Here is a 21,210-nt window from a genome sequence, read left to right as displayed (position 1 = left end):
TGTGGACGTATTCCTTTTGAGTGAGGCAATGTCCTAACTTTACAAAACACTTAAAATTAATTTTTATTTTTTCAGTTTCTAATAATTAGTACTTAACTTTACAAAACACAAAATGGAGTATTTACTTTATTACACTTAATTTGCGATTTCTAAGAAACATAATAACTCCACCATCCCTTACAATAATTTCAGAGGTTGAATGATAAAAATTAAAACAGAAAATCTTTCTTTACTCTACATTTTTTAAATGTAGTAAAAATTATAATTAATTTTTAAAATAATCTTAATTTAGGGAGGAGGGTGAATAGATAAAATAAGTTCAAGAAAAAATGTTTCCAGATAAAAATCAACATAAATATTTCAAGAAAATTACTAAAAAATTAAAATTGAATCAAACCTTGATTTTAAAAAATTGAAAATAGTCTCTCTATCACTCGTATCTGTCACGTCCTGAAATTTTTTTCTGTATGCAGAGACCAAAAAATTTTCTTATTGTGTTTTGTAAGCTGAAAATTTTGTTAGCACACTAGCTGGCTTGCTATCACTTCATAAAGTTCCCTACTAGAAATCCTTAAAACATTAATTTAAAATATTCAACATTTCATTCATAAGTTTGTTTAACAAATACAAAACATAATACCCTTATCATTTAATAAAAATTAACATTTTGGGAATTTTTATCTTTTAAATGCGACCATAAAAGGATAAGAAAAAAGTCAATTTGCATTTTTACTTGCAATTGAGAAATCAATTGCAAGTTGTGTAAACCAAACCAGTCCCTCTAAAGAAATGAACATTTGTAGACAAATGCTAAACATTTATCCAGAAAATGAAACAATATTGCAAAACTGAACTGTTTGTTACATTAAAATCAAAATACTGGATTAAAAAACAATAACAAATAATATATTATTAATAAAATATCCCTATTTTGAAACATATATACAAGTTAGTTAACCTTGCGACTGATATTGCATATACATAAACCGTATATAAAAAACGATGGTGCGTCTATCGTGTAATGGTGAACATTTTGATTTTATGGTTAGTGCAAGAAATGGGCGCAACTTTTGCATTTATTCATTTAGGTTTGAATAGAATATTTTTTATTAAACATTTTATGTTTTTCGAATCCGTGGATTATTTTTTCCAAAATTCTAACAAACTTACCCAAGTCAGGCTGTAAAGTAAATAACATTTTTCCATAACTCATGTTGTGGTCTTCAACTAAGGAATGAAATTAAAACAATGATTTTTAAGGATTAAATGAAGAGGAGTATACAGAAATAAATATGGGGACATAAAGTTAAGTATATACATATGTTTATATATTTATAGGTGTAAAAGTCACTCCTAAATTAATTTACAGCTCATTATGAATTTTGTTAGGGGTAGAGAAGGGTAATGTGGGTTATATTTAGTTGAATTTAGCTGTATGTAAAAAGGACAAAGAGCCCTTTGTGAAAATTCAAATACTTTCGATTTTTGTGAAAATCTTTAAAGAGATTAGATATGAATTAATAAATTTCCCTAAATTCACGTTTCCTTGAAGTATTTTAAGAGTTTTTCTTTTTAAATACAGCTCCCATTTGAAAATAACAATATTTCAGATTTACATTAAATTTGATACATATTCATTAGATAATACCAATTAAACAAGATTCCATGAATTTTCATTTTTTTCTTAAGAGCCCTTAAACTTTCTATTTCAGATATTTTCTAGCATTAATATTATACAATAGATTTTGAGTAAAATTTGAATGCAGATTCTAGACATATGGTTTAGTAGCATTATATCTTGTTTTTAATCTTCACTAAGTTGATTTATACAAATATTACAAAACTGTGTGTGCGTGTTGTATCCGTGAAGGGTGGAGTAATTTCAGAAGGAAACCTTAAGAAAGCTCAATGTGATACAGAGCAAGAATAAGAAAAAACATAAACCAACATATCGATCATTTTCATCATAATTTACTGCATATATACAAATTACTGATCATTTACATCATAATTTAAACATATATACAAATTACCGATCATTCACATCATAATTCAGACATATATACAAATTACCGATCATTTACATCATAATTTACTGCATCTTGTACAACCAAAGATTTGTCAGATTCATCACTTAATACAGTACACAAGCAACCATTAAGTCACATCTGATGAATCTTGGCTCTAAATGAAATGAAATAAATTAGAATGAAAATAGCTATGGTATTGGTTTGAGTTTTTAATTCTTGTCATAAGCAGTAAATTTCCAGGAATTTGGAACTGAATCTTATTTAATCTGCTGAAGTTCCAGCATTTTAGATATCACCCCACCTCCCACAACTCTTCTTTTTTTATTTTTTTCTTTACTAATGAGTCACAAAGCCATGAGATGGAGAGATTGACAGCTGAAAGATGATGACTATCATGAGAGGATTGAAAATGTAATGAAAAAAATTTAATTAGCTATGAGAATAGTTAATGATTAGTATTTTTTGTCATAACATTTGGAGATGACCATGTTGTAGCTTTCAGGGAAATAATCCCATGGTAATATTATTTTTTTCATGAGTGAATGAATGCAAATAAGAAATGAGATATCTAAAATACATGGGGATGCGGGTTGAGCAGAGTCTACTGTAATGAATTAAATGAAAAGATCGTTTTGAAATTCTTGGGAGATTATAAAATTAAAACAAATCTAGAAAAGGTCAGTGAGTACAATGGTGAAAACCACAATGAGGATAACTGTGTGAATCCTGGAAATACTTTCTTTGCTAACAAATGCTTTTATATAAAAGCAAAAATTATATAAAAGCAAATAACAAAATGGTACTTGTACAGAATAAGGGTAGTATTATCAGAATTTTCCAGTTTATGTGAAATGGTGGGAGGTGCCAAACAAAAGTTTTGTAATTCAGTTTTTTTTTGTTTTTTTGTTGCACAAACATTGGCCAATTTTTTCAATCAAAACTATATAATTTCTATTATTATGAAAAATTGGAAAAATGAAAACAATATTTGTTTCGTTGTTATGAAGAAAATATGATGAATAATAACTGAACAATTTTTACGAAACTTTACGAAAATGAAATTTAAAATGAAAGTTTCATGAATAAACATTTATTTTTTGAATAACAAACAACTGATAGAAAATTATTTTCTTACTTTTTTATTTTTGATGTTGGCTGCAGCGATTTTATTGGTTCTGCATTTCAACACCTTCCAGTATTTTACATAAACTACTAGAAAATTCTAATGATAGCATAACCCTTATTCTGCATAAGTACCCACAAAAGCGAAAGTGGACATATGTGGAGAAAGAGAAGGGAGAGAGGGAGGATCATGGGAGAGAAAGAGAGAGAGAGAAAAAACTGCTTCATGTCATAAACTTTTTATTAAATAACTCACCTGGACTGTTGCCTTTTTGTGAGTTGTGAGTGAGCGTTGAACTGAGGACCATAGTTCCTTGATCCGTGTGGATTAACCGTTCCTGAAGGTTTGCAAGAAGATTATCACTGCCTTTTGGATCTTCATCCTAAATATTTTGTTTAAATAAACAAATAAATTGTTTTTAAATAAACAAATAAAGATTTTTTTTAAATAATTAAATAAAAAAACTGGTTCTTGTCCAAAATTAGCTCTATATTAGAATACAAAAATAAAAAAAATAAAAAACAATCTAAATGATGTACGTATCCGTGACAGAAAGAAAATATCATTCTAAAATCATATAAATTGATCAAGTACTTTTATTTTTTAATAAAAAAATCAAATTTTATAGCTAAACAAGGAGTGGCTGTCCCGCGACACCATCTTGAAAATAATCTGAAAAAACAAGGGAGATAAGTCAACGTAATTAAAACATGAAAATTTTTTTTGTAATATCTAAAAATCCCTATTAATCGTTTAAAAATTATATATGAAAATAAAACTACTTGATCAATTTATGTGATTTTTGGAATATGATATTTTCTTTTTGTCACTGGTATGTACATCATATTAATAAAGATTTCTTAATTAAACTAATTGTTAATTAAATAAGAATTTTTTAAAAAATGATTAGTTTTAATAAACAAATAACGATTTTTTTAAATAATAATATTTTTAAAAACATATAAGGATCTTTAAAGATAAACAAATCAATATTTTTGAAATAAACAGATTTAAAAATAAACAAATATATCTTTGGTACTAATCCTAACTACTCATGTGGGGTACAGAAATACATGGCTTGGAACCCAAGTGCAGGGCTACCACTCCAGGTGCTGACTGACACATAGATCTTCTAAAGTTATCCATCTAGGAGAAGGAAAACTCATATGTTAAACCTCTGCTATTGACCTCATCCATTTTGGCACTAAACAAACAAGGAAGGAAGGCCTCCTTAGTTCTGGTCAATGACCTCCCTAGAGCTAGGGACTCAAACAAATTACCAGATTGCCAACCTAAACTGCTTAAGGAGTAAATCGGCCCTGTCTATCATTCGACTTTCATACTTCCTTTTTGCCTATTAGCCAGGTGCAGAGGACTCAGCAAAGACACTCCTGCTCCTACCTCATTCCCTTCTCCTAAAACTGGCCATCTTAGGGGTGCTTGATTGCCGCATTTATCCACACGATTAATCTGGACCACTCTTCTCTGACAAGTTTGAGGGTACCGGTTTGATAGTTTGTCTGGCTGCCGTATTCTGACTGACCGTACAGGGGCCCTAATTCTTTGGCAGCACTTACAGCGGCTGCTTTATCATGAGATAATTGTAGTTCTATGCAGCACATGGAAAGGGACCATGCACTTGTCTCGATTAGGTTTTCCCGAAGCCACATTCCTGTGGACAAGGAGTCTGTTAATAATTCATTTGCTTTGCACGTTTGGTATTGTGCGCATCCACTTTGTCCAACATCTCTCGCCCTTAAACTGATATTATTAAATAAAATGACAGCTCAAACAAGAAATATGATCAAATCAGATATGTTGTATGGTCGGCTGATATATAAACAGCGTCTATTTAACAGATGTCTCTTTTACATTGTGATATATACAGTGTCGTCTAGTGGATAAAATGTTATTCTGTTGTTGTATGCATGTGTGAGGGTTTCACATATAATAAAACAGTTTATTAGCATTCAGTCTGTGTAACGCGCAGGCAAAGAACATCTCTCCATCATGTCTTTGTCTCTTCTCATTATTCAAATTCACCTTCTCCAAAGGAAACCAAACGATAATAGATTATTTATTTCATATAACTTTATTCTTGACTTCCAATCAGAGCTGTAATTCTCTATATTATGCTAAAGTTATGTTCTCCCAGCTTCCAAAACACGGAAATGATATCTTTTGTGTTAACTTGTCTGACTTTTCCCGTCTGACTTCAAACACTTGACTAAAACTGCACATCTCTCAAAACTATCTCATTACGTCATTAACTCACACAAAGATCACGTAATGCCATCACTAAAATCATCTCCATTGTTTATGTTCTAACATTTCTGTTCGTTATAATATTCCCATATTAACATTCCTAATACATTTCTACCCTAATTTTATCCTAAGAATATTTTTCGTCTTGATACATATTTTATAGATATCAAAAATGATCATAATAATAATCACTTGCAGCGTTTTAACAGATGTAATGTCAAACAAAACCAATTCCTTGAAGCTTACATTCACACATATCTGAGGACTTGGAACTAATTTAGATAATGTTGAATTATTTCTCCTAGCAAACTCCCAAAATATCTTAACGCTAAATGAAACTAACCTACACTCCTCAATCCACTTTAACATGTTTGGTTATCTCCCACTTTGCTATAAAGACTCAGACACATGCATGGCCTTGGAGTCTATATTCGAAAAACTCTCCCCTTGACTAGAGAAGCCAAACCAGAATCAAACAACCAGATTTTCATGTGCTTTCTCCTTCGACCCAATACTAATCAACCACGTCTCTGACAGCATAGATGGAGAACTCTTTCTAGATACTTGCATCCAAGTACACATATTTGGTGACTTTAATGTTCACCACAGTAATTGGCTTGGTTTCTGTAGTTACACAAATCCAGCTAGTAGCATTGCACTTATCTATATCCCATTCTGTCACAGACAATTAGATTCCCAATACATCTCCCTGATCAATAGGATCAGGGAGCCTCACTTCTAAATCTATTTCTGATCATAGTTTCTGAGGATTGTGTAACAAATGCCCAAAGCCAACTGAGGAAAACTGATCATGTGATACTGGTAGACATCACCCTAAACTCTCGACCCAAGTTGAAGACCCATTACTCAAAATGACAAGGTACTTCAAGAAGGCTGACTGGAAAGCTATCAAGAATAACAACAGAGACGTTCCATGGAGTATCTGTTCTATTCCTGTAACTGTGCAAATGCACAGCAACCTGCTTGTTTGACGGTTTGCCTCCAACTCCACTTTAGACCCATTCTGCTAGATCTACAGCAGATGTGCTTACAGTTATATCTCATAGGATTAGCAAATCTCTCGACGGAGGCCACATTTCTAGGGCAATTGCTCTTGACATATCTAAGGCCTTTGATAGGGTATGGCATAAAGGTTTACTTCATAAGATCTCTAGCTATGGTATTGCTGGAAATGTCTTCTCAATTATTAAATCATTTCTTTCTGATAGGTTCATAAGAGTAGTAGTTGAGGGGCAAAAATCAGAAGCTCACAGTATTAATGCCGGTGTCCCTCAGGGGTCCATCCTGGGTCCAACTCTTTTCCTGATCTACATTAATGATCTTCCAAATCACATCCTTACATTTGTAGACATCTATGCTGACGACACTAACATTTATGGTAGCACATCTAAGACAGTAAACGACCAAGTTCTCTCCGATTCTCTCTCCTCTGATCTTGAGCACGTAGTACAATGGGGTAAGGAGTGGCTGGTTACTTTTAATGCATCTAAAACCAAGCTTCTTTCTTTACATCATCAACATTCTGATCCACATCTGGCATCAATTGAAATGAATGGCTCTCGTCTTCAGGAGGCCTCAAGTTTTGACAAGCTTCTTGGCTTGACCATTACTCCTGATCTTAAATGGAACACGTACATCAAATCTGTTGCCAAGGCCGCTGGAAAAATGGTGGGATCTTTCTATCGATCCGGTAGATATCTCACTGCTGATGCTATTCTCTATCTATATAAGAGCCAAGTACGTCCAAGGATGGAATACTGTTGCCACATCTGGGCAGGAGCTGCTAGAAAGGACTTGGCCTGCCTTGATAGAGTTCAAAATAGACTTCGTAGCCTCGTAGGAGATGTCCTTTTCTCTTCCTTGCAACCTCTACCTCACAGAAGAGATGTTGCGAGTTTGTCTCTGATGTATCGTTATTTTCATGGAAAGTGTTCGACTGAGCTTCAATCTATGGTCCCCCCTCGCCAAACTTTCACAAGAAACACTCGTCTAGCTGTAAACACTATCAATAATTCCCCCCACTCTTTATCTGTGCCTAAACCTAAACGTAGATTCCATGAACAAAGCTTCTTTCTTAGAACTGCACGCCTGTGGAATTGTCTTCCGTTTTCCTGATTTCCGGCTGACTACAATATGGTTGTCTTCAAGTCTAACGTAAATAAGTTCTTGATGAGCCATTCCATATAAGTTATCAAATTTACGAAATTTTCATTACTAATGATTACTATATTGTCCAATTTCTACTGTACACTCTTTAACCCTTATCCTTGAGTGGCCTCTTGGCCTTGATAATGTGGTGATGCCTATGTGAAAAAAAAAAAAAAAGACCCAACAAACCACACCTCCTAAATTTCCCAGACAGATGCCACACTCGGTGACCTGAAAATCACTCCTTTCGATGTTTGTAATGTCATAAAAACATAGATACCTCAAAGGCATATGGGCCTGATCTTATCCCTGCTATATTATTTAAAAAATGCTCTTCTGAAGTTGCCAAGGTTCTCTCTAAAAACTTCAACAAATGTCTTACTGAATCTTGCTTTCCTGAATTCTGGAAAATTGCTTATTTTGTACATGTTTTCAAGAATTCTGGAAAAAGAACTGATCCGCTCAATTATTGCCCCATTAGCCTCCTCCCTCTCTTTGCCAAAATCTTTGAGTCCTTAATCAATCAAGCCACTTCATAGATAAACTTTCTTTGTACCAACAGTACAGATTTAGGCAAGCCCGTTCTACTAAGATATTCTAACTGTAATCTCTGAAAGTATACATCACACACTGGATTAGGCAGGAGAGGCTAGGGCAGTAAGCCCAAGACATATCTAAGGCTTTTGACTGGGTATAGCATGATGGTTTTCTTATGAAAATTAAATCATATCGTATTACTAGACAAATACTTAACAAATTTCTTCTTAAATAAGAGAAAGATCTAGGTTGTGATTGATAGTTGTATGTCAAAACAATATGATATAAACACAGGTGTCATACAGAGGTAGAGCCTTGAACCTTTATTATTCCTGATATTCATAAATAACTTCCTTGATAAAATTGTCTTTGAGATTGGTATATTTGCTGATCGTACCACATTTTATAAGATACTCGAGCAGAAAACAAAAGAACACATAACTAAGGAAATGACTAAAACCTTAGCGGAAGACCTCAAGTCTGTAGTGGAATGGAGTTGTAAACAGATGGAAACATTCAATGTCACCAAGACTAAGTTTTTTTTTTCCATCAATAACTACAAGAAATCTTCTCAACCACAGATTAGCATGGCTAATGATACTTTACCTGAAAGTACTTCCCTAAAGGTCCCTGATCCAAGTAATATGAATTGGAACAAATACATTGTCAAGGTTATTGTAAACAAAGTCAGCTCCTTCTATTGTGCCAGAAAATTACTCACACCTGAGAGTATCATGTACCTTGATAAAGCCACTACTTGGTCATGCATGAGGTATTGCAGCCACATCTAGACTGGTGCATCGGCCACTGGTCTCTCACTCTTAGACAGGATTCAAAAAACAATTGCCAACTTAATAGATCCTGCACTAGAAACTAGACTTCAATATATGTCCCATTGCCGAAACGTTGCATCTCTGCATCTGTTTTCCAAATATTTTAATGGAATATCCTCTGATGGAACTCAAAGGACTTGTATCCCTTCGACATAAATACCTCTGACTAACCTGACAAGCAACAAAATCCCACCCCCTACACTGTAAAGATTTGTAGAATTCCCTCACAGGTGCCTGCTTCCCCTCACTGTTCTCACATGCAGAAGTTCCAAGTGTAATGTGAACAGATACCTCACTGCTCAACTCCCTACATAGTATCCATGTAAATTTGGTCCAAATTAATAGTACCTGATGTGAAAGTGCCTCGTTTGAGGTGAAATAACAATAAAATAAAAATATTTTACAAAAGAAACAAAAACTTATAAATAAACAAAGTCTTTTTTAAAATAAACAAAGATTTTTTAACATAATTGAGAATTTTTAAAGATAAACAGACATATATTTAAAAATAGATGCACACAGATTTTAAGAAATAAAGATTTTAAAAAATAAACAAAAATTTTTGCATGAACTGATTAAACGCTGAAAACATCTTGCCAGTTCGTCAAAATAATCACAATTTCTTTGCTTTGATTGTTATTCTTGGATTTTGTAAGATGCCCTATCGTTATTTTATATTTTATGACCTATTTTTGTATAATCTTTAATGTGAAAATATTTTTGTCACCCATTTAGTATTGACCAGGCTGAATATCACTTAACTTTAATGATTTTATAGAAACTGATGTATCATCATGATTGCCGCTCTATCATTCATACTTGGAATTTGAAAGTGGAACTATGCCTTTGAAATAAAAAAGCAGATTGAGATATGCTCAGATTTTGTAAGCACATATGCACCCTCTTGCTTTGCAAATAAATTTGTTTGTGTTGCAATATTTTGGGATTAATGGGGTATGATCCCACACAGTCGGACGATTCTATTTATAAACGATGCTGCTAAGAACTGACGAATCAAATCAATTCACATTCTGCTACCAACCAATCAGAAACCAGAATTGCTTCATAAATATTAAACCTTTCTTGGAGCAATTTCACATGTCCTTTTCCCGGGTTTCGACACGGTAAGAATATTTTGTTCTGTGGAACTGTCTACTACAAACAAGTCACCTCCCAGGACTTGTGTGTAACAGCGAACCATCTGAAACTGTTCTGAAACTCAAAATGGCTTACACTTCTAGAGGTTATGCGCCCAGCATGCGTCTTTATTTCGATGGATCCGAATCAAAATTCAAATTGTGGCAAGTTAAATTTCTGGGATATCTACGAATCCAAAAGCTACACAAAGTACAACAAACACAACCTGAAAACAGAAACGACCCCGACTTCATTGAAAAGAACGCAACTGTCTTTGCGAAATTAATACAGTGTTTAGATGATCGAAGTCTATCACTGGTAATGAGAGAAGCCCTGGACGACGGCTGCAAAGCATTAAACATATTGAGAGAGCATTATTTATTGAAAGGAAAAACCAAAATTATTTCTTTATACACTGAACTGACCTTTCTAAAACGAATGGAAGCCGAAACTATTACTGATTATATTATAAGAGCCGAGACAACTGCAAATTCTTTAAAAATGTCTGGTGAAGTTATAAGTGACAGTCTGTTAATTTCCATGGTCCTTAAGGGATTACTGAGTGATTTCAAGCCATTTACCACCATGATAACCCAGAAAGAAAAACCCATGATTTTTAGCCAATTCAAGGTAGGACTCAGAAGTTACAAAGAAACTGAAAAAATGATCACAGAAAAAAACGAATCCACAAATATCATGAAATTTCAAAATATACACACATAAAAACACCAAAATCGAATTATACCCATGCCAGGAATAAAAAACGCAACTTTGCCAAAAGCAGGTTTTTTCCTACGAAAAGTACAAAAGTTATTTGCTATAATTGTGGACGACCTAATCACAAGAGTTTCCAATGTAGATACAGGACTCAAAATGGCGACTACATTAAAAAAGTATAGAGCTCTGTTAGCGAACATGTTTTTATTTTCGTGTACATTTGATGCTTCAACAAACAATAATAATTTTCTTGTCGATTGTGGGGCCACGGCACACGTGATTACAAAGAAACCTGATTTTATCAATTTTGATCCCAACTTTAAGCCACAAAATCATTTTGTAGAACTAGTTGATGGGAGTCGAGTCAATGATATCGTTTTGAAAAGAGGCAATGCGAAAATCTTGCTAAAGAACAACAAAGGTGAACTGTGTTTCCGTATTCTAGAAAACGCTCTTCTAATCCCAAAATTTAAACAAAATATATTTTCTGTACAAGCTGCCACAAAACAAGGTGCAAATATAAACTTTAGCCGCAATAAATCAAAACTGGTATACCCGAATGGAACTGTATTCGACATTAAATAAAATGGAAGACTATATTATTTAAATAGCGTAGTCCCATCAAAAACCGCCTGCCATGATCTACAGACATGGCATAAAATTCTTGAACACTGCAATATTCCTGATATCAAAAAGTTGCCGACTGTAGTTGATGGAATGCAAATATAAACATCAAAAACCTTCAACTGCGACGTTTGTACGCAAGGGAAAATGACAAACTATCAAAACAAGATACCAGACAAAAAGGCCAAAAAAGTCCTTTCAATGGTGCATTGTGACTTGAATGGTCCCGTAGAACCAATGGCCAGAGAACATTATAGATATGTGTTGAATTTCGTAGATGACCATTCAGGTTTAATAATGGTTTACTTTTTAAAGAATAAATCTGATAGCCTGCTACCAACTAAGAAATATCTAGCCGACATGGCCCCCTACAGTGAAATCAAGTGTATTCGCTCTGACAACGGTACGGAATTCACCAATAAAGACTTTGAACTTTTACTAATTAACCATCATATCAGGCATGAAACATCAGCTCCTAGATCGCCACACCAAAACGGGACTGCTGAACGTGCGTGGCGGACACTTTTTGAAATGGCAAGATGCCTACTCATTGAATCAAAACTCTCTAAAAAACCTCTGGACGTATGCACTTATGGCGGCAGCCTATATACACAACAGGTGCTTTAACAAAACACTATCTAAAACTCCATATGAATCTTTCTGCGGTAAAAAACCAAATTTAAGCAGAATGCATATTTGGTTCAACTTGCTTCGCATATATAGAGAAAAAGAGTAAATTGAATATTAAAGCCAACAGAGGTATATTTCTTGGATACGATAAAAACAGTCCAGCCAATTTAATATTTTTTCCCAAAAATAAAATAAAATAAAAAGAATCCGGTGTGTAAAATTCACAGACACATTTAATTTTACAGACGAAAACCCGTCATATGAAGAGGATGAAATTATATTCCCTCAAATAATTAGAACAAACGAAAACAATAAAAATGACAGAGACGAGAGCGCCCATGATGATGATGATGATGATGATGATGATGATAAAGTCGAAAGATATCCCCAAAAAATAGAAGACGACCCAATTTTTTTGTGGTCGACAATATATAGGATTATCAAATCGATTATTACTATTCAATGGAAAATGCGCCAAAAAGCTTCAACGAAGCAATTAATTCAGAACATTGTGATGAATGGAAAATTGCCATGAAAAAAGAAATAGATGCCTTAACCGAAAATGATACCTATACGGTAGTGCCTCTCCCAAGAGATAAACATGTTATTTCTACCAGATGGGTCTTTACAAAAAAGAGTACAGCATCAGGCGTAGAACAGTACAAAGCAAGATTTGTTGCTAAGGGTTACTCTCAGATTTACAATAAAGAATACTTTTCTACATTTTCACCGACCACAAACCTAACGACAATCAGAATTTTACTGCAAGTCGCATCACAATATGACCTAAACATCCATCAAATGGACGTAAAAAATGCTTATTTGAATGCCCCAATAGACTGTGAAATTTATATTACCCCTCCAGAGGGATTTATAATGAAAAATAAAAATAGCATGTGGCGACTTAACAAGTCAATATATGGTCTAAAGCAGAGTGCTCAGTGTTGGAACACAGTATTCCATGATTATATTATTAAACTACAATTTAGACAATGGGGATAGAATTTACTCAAAGCAAAGGACTTGTTACGATGACTCAATCGAGATACATCGACAAAATACTATTAAAATTTGGAATGGGACAGTGCAAAAAACGCTCTACACCGGTCGAAAATGATATTAATAAAAATATACACACAGAATCTGAAATAATAAATGACACACAATATCGCGAAATTATAGGTAGTCTTATATATTTAATGACTGCAACCAGGCCCGACATATGCTATACAGTAACAAAACAGTCACAAAAATTATCACGATCGACAATGAAGGATTTAAACAGAGCTAAACAAGTCCTACGTTATTTAAAAGGAACTAAAGAACAGAAGTTAGTATTTAGAAAATCAAGAAATCCCCTAAAATTAGAAGGTTTTTCGGATTCAGACTTGGCAAACGACGAAGATCGCAAGAGTGTATCCGGATATTGTTTCAGACTCTCAGAAAATGGGCCTATTATTTCATGGAAATCTAAAAAGCAACAGATTGTATCTCTCTCTACGTGTGAAGCAGAATATATCGCAATCACACACACGACCCAGGAAGCACTCTATCTTAAAAATATCCTGAAGACTATTTTTGAGCCAGAATTGATTACAAGCCCCGTAGTAATTGTGATAATCAAGCCAGTATAGTCTTAGCACAGAACATGATAATCAACCAAAGATCTAAGCATATAGATATAAAATACCATTTCATAAAAAACGAGATAAAAAAGGAATCCATTATTTTGAATTACATATCATCAGAACAAAATATCGATGATGTATTTACGAAACCGGCGACAAGGATAAAGCTACAACGTTTTTTCTCGAAACTTGTTGGTGAATTCGACTGAATAATTTTTTTTTTTCTTTCACTGCCCTGTATGTATATAGATTTCTATATATTAAAAATACAGACCAGCGAAGTTCCACTTATGAGAAGGCTATTACTTTTTTGCATGAATATCAGCGGAAAATCCTTGGGGTAATGCTCAGAGTATATAGATTTCTATATATCACAAAAAAAAAAAAGTCCTGGACAAGACGTTAAATTGTATCCATTTTATTTGTATTAACACTGTAACCTACTAATGCTTCTGCTTAGAAAAAAAAAATCTTTGTAATTTTCCTTTTTGACATTTGAACACAATTAAAAATGGCGTCTTTTTAAATGCTAAAATTCTAAGATCCAAACGATTTCTAATTTTTGTTATGTCTAAGTGAATATAAAAATATATATTTATTTTTGAGCAGAACAAACACAAGGGACTTCCCCATTACAAAAAATAGGGAGGATTTTGCAATATTTTGGGATTAATGGGGTATGATCCCACACAGTCGGACGATTCTATTTATAAACGATGCTGCTAAGAACTGACGAATCAAATTAATTCACGTTCTGCTACCAACCAATCAGAAACCAGAATTGCTTCATAAATATTAAACCTTTTCTGGAGCAATTTCACATGTCCTTTTCCCGGGTTTCGACACGGTAAGAATATTTTGTTCTGTGGAACTGTCTACTACAAACAAGTTACCTCCCAGGACTTGTGTGTAACAGCGAACAATCTGAAACTGTTCTGAAACTCAAAATGGCTTACACTTCTAGAGTTTGGATGACAATATATCTGACAAAAACTGAGAAGTTGGTAAAAATATTTATAAATGACCTCCCTGATAAAATTGTCTCCAAGATGGGTATATTTGCTGACACCACACTCTATAACAGGCACGAGAGGAAAACGAATAAACACATATCTAAGACAATAGCAGAAACACTAGAGGAAAACCACCAATCTTTAGTGAAATGGGGACAAAAATGGATGGTGACATTCAACGCTGCCAAGACTAAGGAAGTTTCTCGGGAAATAAATTCAAAAGCAGTCTATGTATGTGTCGGTCATATGAAATGATGAAACTCTCTTTTTGCATTATTTTCTTTTCTGTTTTTTTGCAGATGCTAAATACATCACCAGGTATTCTTTTCCCATCTGGTAATGACCAGGCTCAATATTGCTTCACTTCAATAATCTAACAAGAACTGGTGTGTCGATGTAATAATGTTGTATATGCCATTTGCATCATTTCATCATCAATCTTTTAAGTAAATCACTAGTGCAGAAACTAATACATTGGTTTTGTTACTATCGCCCACACTTTCTATGCAACAATTCGTAAACAGTGATGATGATGATGATGATGATGATGATGATAAGAATAAAATAATAATAATAATACAGTAGAACCCCAGGATACTAATTATACTGCTGATACTGATGATGGCAGAGAGTTGAGCACACAACTCTGGATAGAAACAGAACCAACTGAGATGAAAAGCTGACCATATCTTCAATCGTTTTAAAGAAGTGAAGAAAATGTGCACTCTGCTAAAAAAGCTCTTAACTTGAAACATCATAAAACTTTGGTCATAAAACCCCTTAAAACAGAATAATCAGTTCATGTAAGAAAAGTAACAAGTCAAGGGTTCAAAACACCTGTAAAATTTTGATGAAGATCCTTTTTTAAGTAGAAAAGTTTTTATTCATTGTCTGTCATGAAAAAAAGAAAAAATTAAACTGTGAAAAGCTACAATAATTTCTGTTAACAAGTAGTAAGAGAAAGTGAGAGAGGGTCAAGGAACTCCTCCCCCTGTGATTCAACAACTACATTGAGGAATGCTCTTTTGAACGATAGAGGCCTCACACAACGTAACGAGAAGAATTAATCATTTATAATAACAAGAATTGCTCAGTCAAATGAACCTTAAGGCGTCATACCTGTGACCTGGATCACACTATCACAACATGGGGCATGTTGTGAAGCTCATGTTTAATGTCCGATGCTGGAGACTAAAGACTCTATAACTAATTGAGTCCCAACATTATATTTGGTAAGAACCTGAACTAAAGGTTACAACTGATGTTCATGGATTCAGGATCTGATCCCAGGGTTTGAAAGGTTTACACCTTTCCCAATAACATTACAACGTCTCCAAATTCAATAGAGCTGATTGGATTTTGATTTGGTATTTCTAAGTCGGGATTGCCAGATTGGCTTTTCTTAAAGCCCAAATTTAGTTGATTTAGCATTTTTTAAAAAGGATTTTTGGAATTAAGAAAGATTCCCGAGTTTCACAAGATACACCTGAAGAAGGTAAGAGGTTACATTGACTGAAACGTGAAAATAACACTCAAGATGAGAACTGTAGTCCGAAGAATATAAATATGAATAATCAATTTAACTGATTTAAAAATTCAGAAATGTAAGATAAAGTTATCTTATTTCAAAATCAGACCTAAATAGCAATTCATCTGACATATTGATACTTGATTCAGACTAGCTTATTTTTTGTTCTTCCTTCTACTATATTACTGATATGAATATATTTTATTTTGCTTTAACTTTTTTTATTTTTCTGAAAATACTTACTCTGGCTAAGAAACCTGTTAGAGTTGATATACTTTTTCTTTCTTACTAACACAGATTAAAAAGAAGTCATGCTGTACAAATACACTGAATTCTCACAATTGCTGTAGTTTACAAGACGTAAAACCAATGAAACTCTAGAGTTCATCAAAAAGTGTTTAATTCTTTCAAGTGTTTTTAACTCTCAAATTTATCAATAATAAAAAAATTGTTTTTATTTCAATAAATATTTGATTAATAGCAAATAAAAAATAATTCAATGTGTATTTAGCAAAGTTATGTCTGACACAGTGATGTTTACTGTGTCTGTAGAAATTTGACTGTGATTTTGAAGCCTTTAAACTGTCAATCCAAAAAGTTTTCAATTTGTCTTTTTTTATGAATATTTTGCTTAGTTTAATTTTTTTCCCCTTAAAAGTTTGGTTTCAAGCATTTACTATAATTTGGCAACCCAATTATAAATATAATGTTTTGGAATATCATACGCATTTGATTTGGTTGTGTAATATATATATATCATTTAATCACATAAATTAATATAAGATATAATTTTATGCATAAATTTTTAGTATTTATTTCAACAGTGCTCAATACATAAGTAGAGCTAGATAGTAAGTTATGAAAATATAAATGGCAATTAAACTACACCAAATATTCTGCATTTCATCGCGAGAATTTGTGACTATAACCTTAAATTCTCACGAGGATGAAATGTGGAATATTCTGTATAGCTTAATTGCCATATATATTTTCATAACTTTATATATATATATATATATATATATATATATATCACATTAATCTTTGCTAAGTGATTTAATATTAAATCCAATCATTGTCAAAAATGTTAAAATAATATCTTTTAAATATTAAGTTATGGTATTATGTTTCTGAGTTTTTGAGATGAGAATCATTTGGATTACTGTTCACATCTGTACGGAATTTCAAATAGAGCCCATTATTTAATCCATGGGAGTTCCATCAGTCATGAACTGTGGATTAACCCCCATGTTAAATTTTTAAATGATAAAAAAAAAAAAAAATTTTATCCGATTTTCACCCTAAACAAGGCACAGTGCCACTTTGAAGTAGAGGGGCTACTATCGGGGACATAAGTTGCAGGGGTATTATGAATGGAGATGAGCAGCAAGATGCATGTTCACATTACACTTGAACTTCTGCATGTCAGTACAGCTGGGAAATCAGAACCCCAAAAGGGAGTTCTAAATTTAGCAAATCTGGAGAGAAAACTAATAGAGTAGAAGGCTTTCTTACACCTAGGGATCTCTACTGTGTAGGAGTGGGATTTAGCTACTTGTCAGGTTTGCCAGGGTTAGTCACGTCGGGGAGGTACAAGTGCCTGTAGTTCGTCAGAGCATTCACCATTATAATACCTGTAGAACAGGCAGAGGAATGCAACCTTTCGTTAGATGACAGTTCAGGACATATCAGGTTGGCGACTTTTTTCTTTTTTTTTTTTTATTACATTTTCACCCCAAACAAGGCACATTGCCACTTTGGTGTAGGGGGCTACTATCAGGGACATAGGCATCAGGGATACTGTGTAGAGAGTTGGGCAGTAAGCTGTCAGTTCACGTTACACTTGAACTTCTGCAAGTCAGTACAGTTGGGGAAGCAGTGACCCGGAAGGGAATTCCAAAGTCTAGCTGTCCTGGGGAAGAAACTACTGGAGTAGAAGGCTCTCTTACATCTAGGGATCTCAACTGTGAAGAGGTGGGATTTAGCTGCTTGTCGGGTTTGTCGCGGGTATTTACGTCAAAGGGGCACAAGTGATTGCAGTTCGTCAGAGCATTCACTGTTAAAGTACTTGTAGAACAGGCAAAGGGATGCAACATTTCGTCGATATGACAGAGGCTGAAGTTTAGATGACATTTCAGGACCTATCAGATTGGTGACTCTCTTTTGAACCTTGTCTAGGGGCGAGAGACTAGTGGTAGATGCACCAGCCCAAATATGACAACAATACTCCATACATGGGTGAATGGTGGCCTTATAGAGGTACAGGATACTTTCGGGCATTAGTAGCTTTCTAGCATGGTAGAGAAAACCTACCTTCTTCGCAGCGGTCCTGGCAATACTCTCAATGTAATTGTTCCAACTCATGTTTCCTGTGAGCGTTAGGACGAGGAGTTTAAAAGATGTACTTTCAGATAAAGAGTCATTTTTTGAACCCTATCCAGGAGGCAGAGACAAGTAGCAGATGCACCAGCCCAAATGTGGCAACAATATTCCATACATGGGCGAATGGTGGCCTTATAGAGGTACAGGATATATGCAGGTGTAAGTAGTTTTCTAGCACGGTAGAGAGAGTCCACCTTCTTCGCAGCGGCCTTAACAATGATCTCAATGTATCTATTTCAGTTCATGTTCCTTGTAAACATTAGGTCGAGGAGTTTAAAGGGAGTACTTTCGGGTAATGTGTTCTTGGCCATTGGTATTTGTGGTAGAGGTTTCTTGTAATTATTCACGGAAACAAGTTTAGTCTTAGCAGCATTGAATATGATCATCCATTGTTGTCCCCATTTTAGTGTTTCTACATTTCCTTAGATATGTGTCCATTTGTTTTCCCCTTGTGCCTGTTATAGAGTGTGGTGTCATCAGCAAATATACCCATCTCGAAAACAATTTTATCAGGGAGGTTATTTATGAATATTAGTAATAATACACTCCTGAGCTACACCTGCATTTATATCATATTGTTTAGATGTATGACCATCGAGGACAACCTGAATTCTTCTCTTACTTAAGAAGGCTTTAATTACGTTATATATTCTTCCAGTGATATTATATGATCTGATTTTCCTAAGAAGACCATCGTGCCATACCCCTGTCAAAAGTCTTAGATATATCTAGGGCTATCGCTCTAACCTCCCTTGCTCTGTCCAGTGAATGGTATATACATTCAGAGATTACAGTTAGGATATCTGCTGTGGAACAGGCTTGTCTAAATCCATATTGTTGATCGATCAGAAGTTTAGCATCTGTAAGGTGATGGACTAGAGCTTGATTAATTATGATCTCAAATATGTTGGCAATAAGCGGGAGGAGGCTAATGGGGTGATAATATAATGGGTCAGTTCTTTCCCCCAAATTCTTGAAAACTGGTACCACAGAAGCAGTTTTCCAGTTTCATGAATACAATACAATTTTTTTTTTTTTTTTTTCATCTTGCAAATTACTCTTTTTGTACACGCACTGGTGATGGCCCCTTCAAGAAAAATAAATAGCCTTCTATATTTTGAACCTTACATATACATTGGTTATAGGGTGAAACAATTGTATGTGAATAAAAACTGATCTTTTGCTGAATTGGTTTCCTATATAAGCTTGCTGTACTCAAAAGCAAGAGCTGAATATAATCAATTGATCGAGTGATATGAAAATGAAGTTTTGTAATTGGAAGATTTCAACACATGAGACACGCTTACCTCTATTTCTGTAATTCGATTAGTAAAGTTTGGGATTGCAGCTGCGGGGCTATTCAGATCTTTTCGAATATAAATTCTCTGAGTGGACGTTGCCAGTGTTGTAGAGATCTTCTTTTCTGAATCCGGTGGTTTTCTTTCCTGCTGTACAGCTGTGGGGAAAAAAATAGAAAAACAAATATATTATAAATGGAAAATGAAATGGAAAAGATAAATTTCAAGGTATATATATATATATATATATATATATATATATATATATATAATTAGAAAGATAAATGTAAATATTATCTTAAAATTAGAACCTATCAAGATAATAACAAGCTCAATATATTAAGACTAAAAAATATAATACAGTTTTTTTTCCCCATCTTGCAAATTACTCTTTTTGTACAAGCACTTGTGATGGCTCCTTCAAGAAAAATAAATAACCTTATATGTTTTGAACCTTACATATACATTGATTTTTTGCTGAATTAATTTCCTATATATATATATATATTTCTAATGCAGCCCTAGCTCTACATTATCAAAATACTGTCAAATTTTGTGTTATAAAAATTTATACTAAAAATTTTAAAATATATTTTCATAAATTACCAAGTGTGTGCATGTGCGGCACAATTGGGCTACCCAGAATGTTCGGTGTTTGATCTCTATAGGGAACTGTCATGTTAGAATGCATTGAATTTGTGTTACCTTGTGTTTATACGCGAAGTTCAGCCAACCAGACAATCAAATTCATACAGCTTTTGTAATCATCAGCCAATTGCTATACTGAACTCAGACATGGTTCAGGTATTGCTATTTCATTCATATATATATCTGATTAGTTTGTTTTTTTTTGGAAAAAGAAATCCAGCAATCCGAAAGTTGTTAGATGAGACAAGTCATTGGTACCGTCGGTTTCAAGCCCGATAATTAGAGCCGTTTTAGATATCTATATCAAGCTCTCTTCAACCAATACTCATCTATTTTTTATAACCGGAAGTGGAAAAAATATATACCTCATGAGTTCACGTTTAACTCTCGTTTTGCCCCCCCCCCGTTTATTTATCGGATGATGATGATTTAATTAACTTTAAAATTTGAATTATTTTAATTTTAAAATCTAATTTCGATTGAAATTTTTTATATATAAAAAACGCCTTTAATTTTAAACTAATTTAATTTAACAATCTAATTTGGTGATAGTGCACTTACTGATCCGCGCTATTTTTTAAATTGTATTTCCAAGTTTAATTAAAGTTTTACGTTTTTTATTCAATTGTAAGGTTAAAGTACAGAATA

General features: G+C 33.7%; 1 protein-coding gene across 14 annotated transcripts in view; it reads right to left on the bottom strand.

Annotated features, from left to right (window-relative positions):
• Window positions 1–21,210, bottom strand: part of LOC145270082 (orphan steroid hormone receptor 2-like) — a 428,823-nt gene that overhangs the window by 49,651 nt on the left and 357,962 nt on the right. For 8 of the 14 annotated variants that reach the window (XM_080127865.1, XM_080127070.1, XM_080127635.1 and 5 more), the window contains 2 exons: window positions 19,924–20,072; window positions 3,409–3,535 (listed from right to left, as the gene is read on the bottom strand). In XM_080127865.1, coding sequence (XP_079983991.1) covers window positions 3,409–3,535; window positions 19,924–20,072 — 276 coding nt within the window. Of the gene's footprint in view, window positions 1–1,170; window positions 1,228–3,408; window positions 3,536–19,923; window positions 20,073–21,210 lie in introns of all 14 variants that reach the window. The other 6 variants (XM_080126369.1, XM_080127743.1, XM_080125860.1 and 3 more) reach the window with 1 other exon arrangement.

Source organism: Euprymna scolopes, chromosome 1 (genome assembly GCF_053919585.1).
Source record: "Euprymna scolopes isolate OS-2025 chromosome 1, ASM5391958v1, whole genome shotgun sequence".
NCBI classification, from domain to species: domain Eukaryota; kingdom Metazoa; phylum Mollusca; class Cephalopoda; order Sepiida; family Sepiolidae; genus Euprymna; species Euprymna scolopes.
This window is presented reverse-complemented; position numbering and strand designations above follow the sequence as displayed.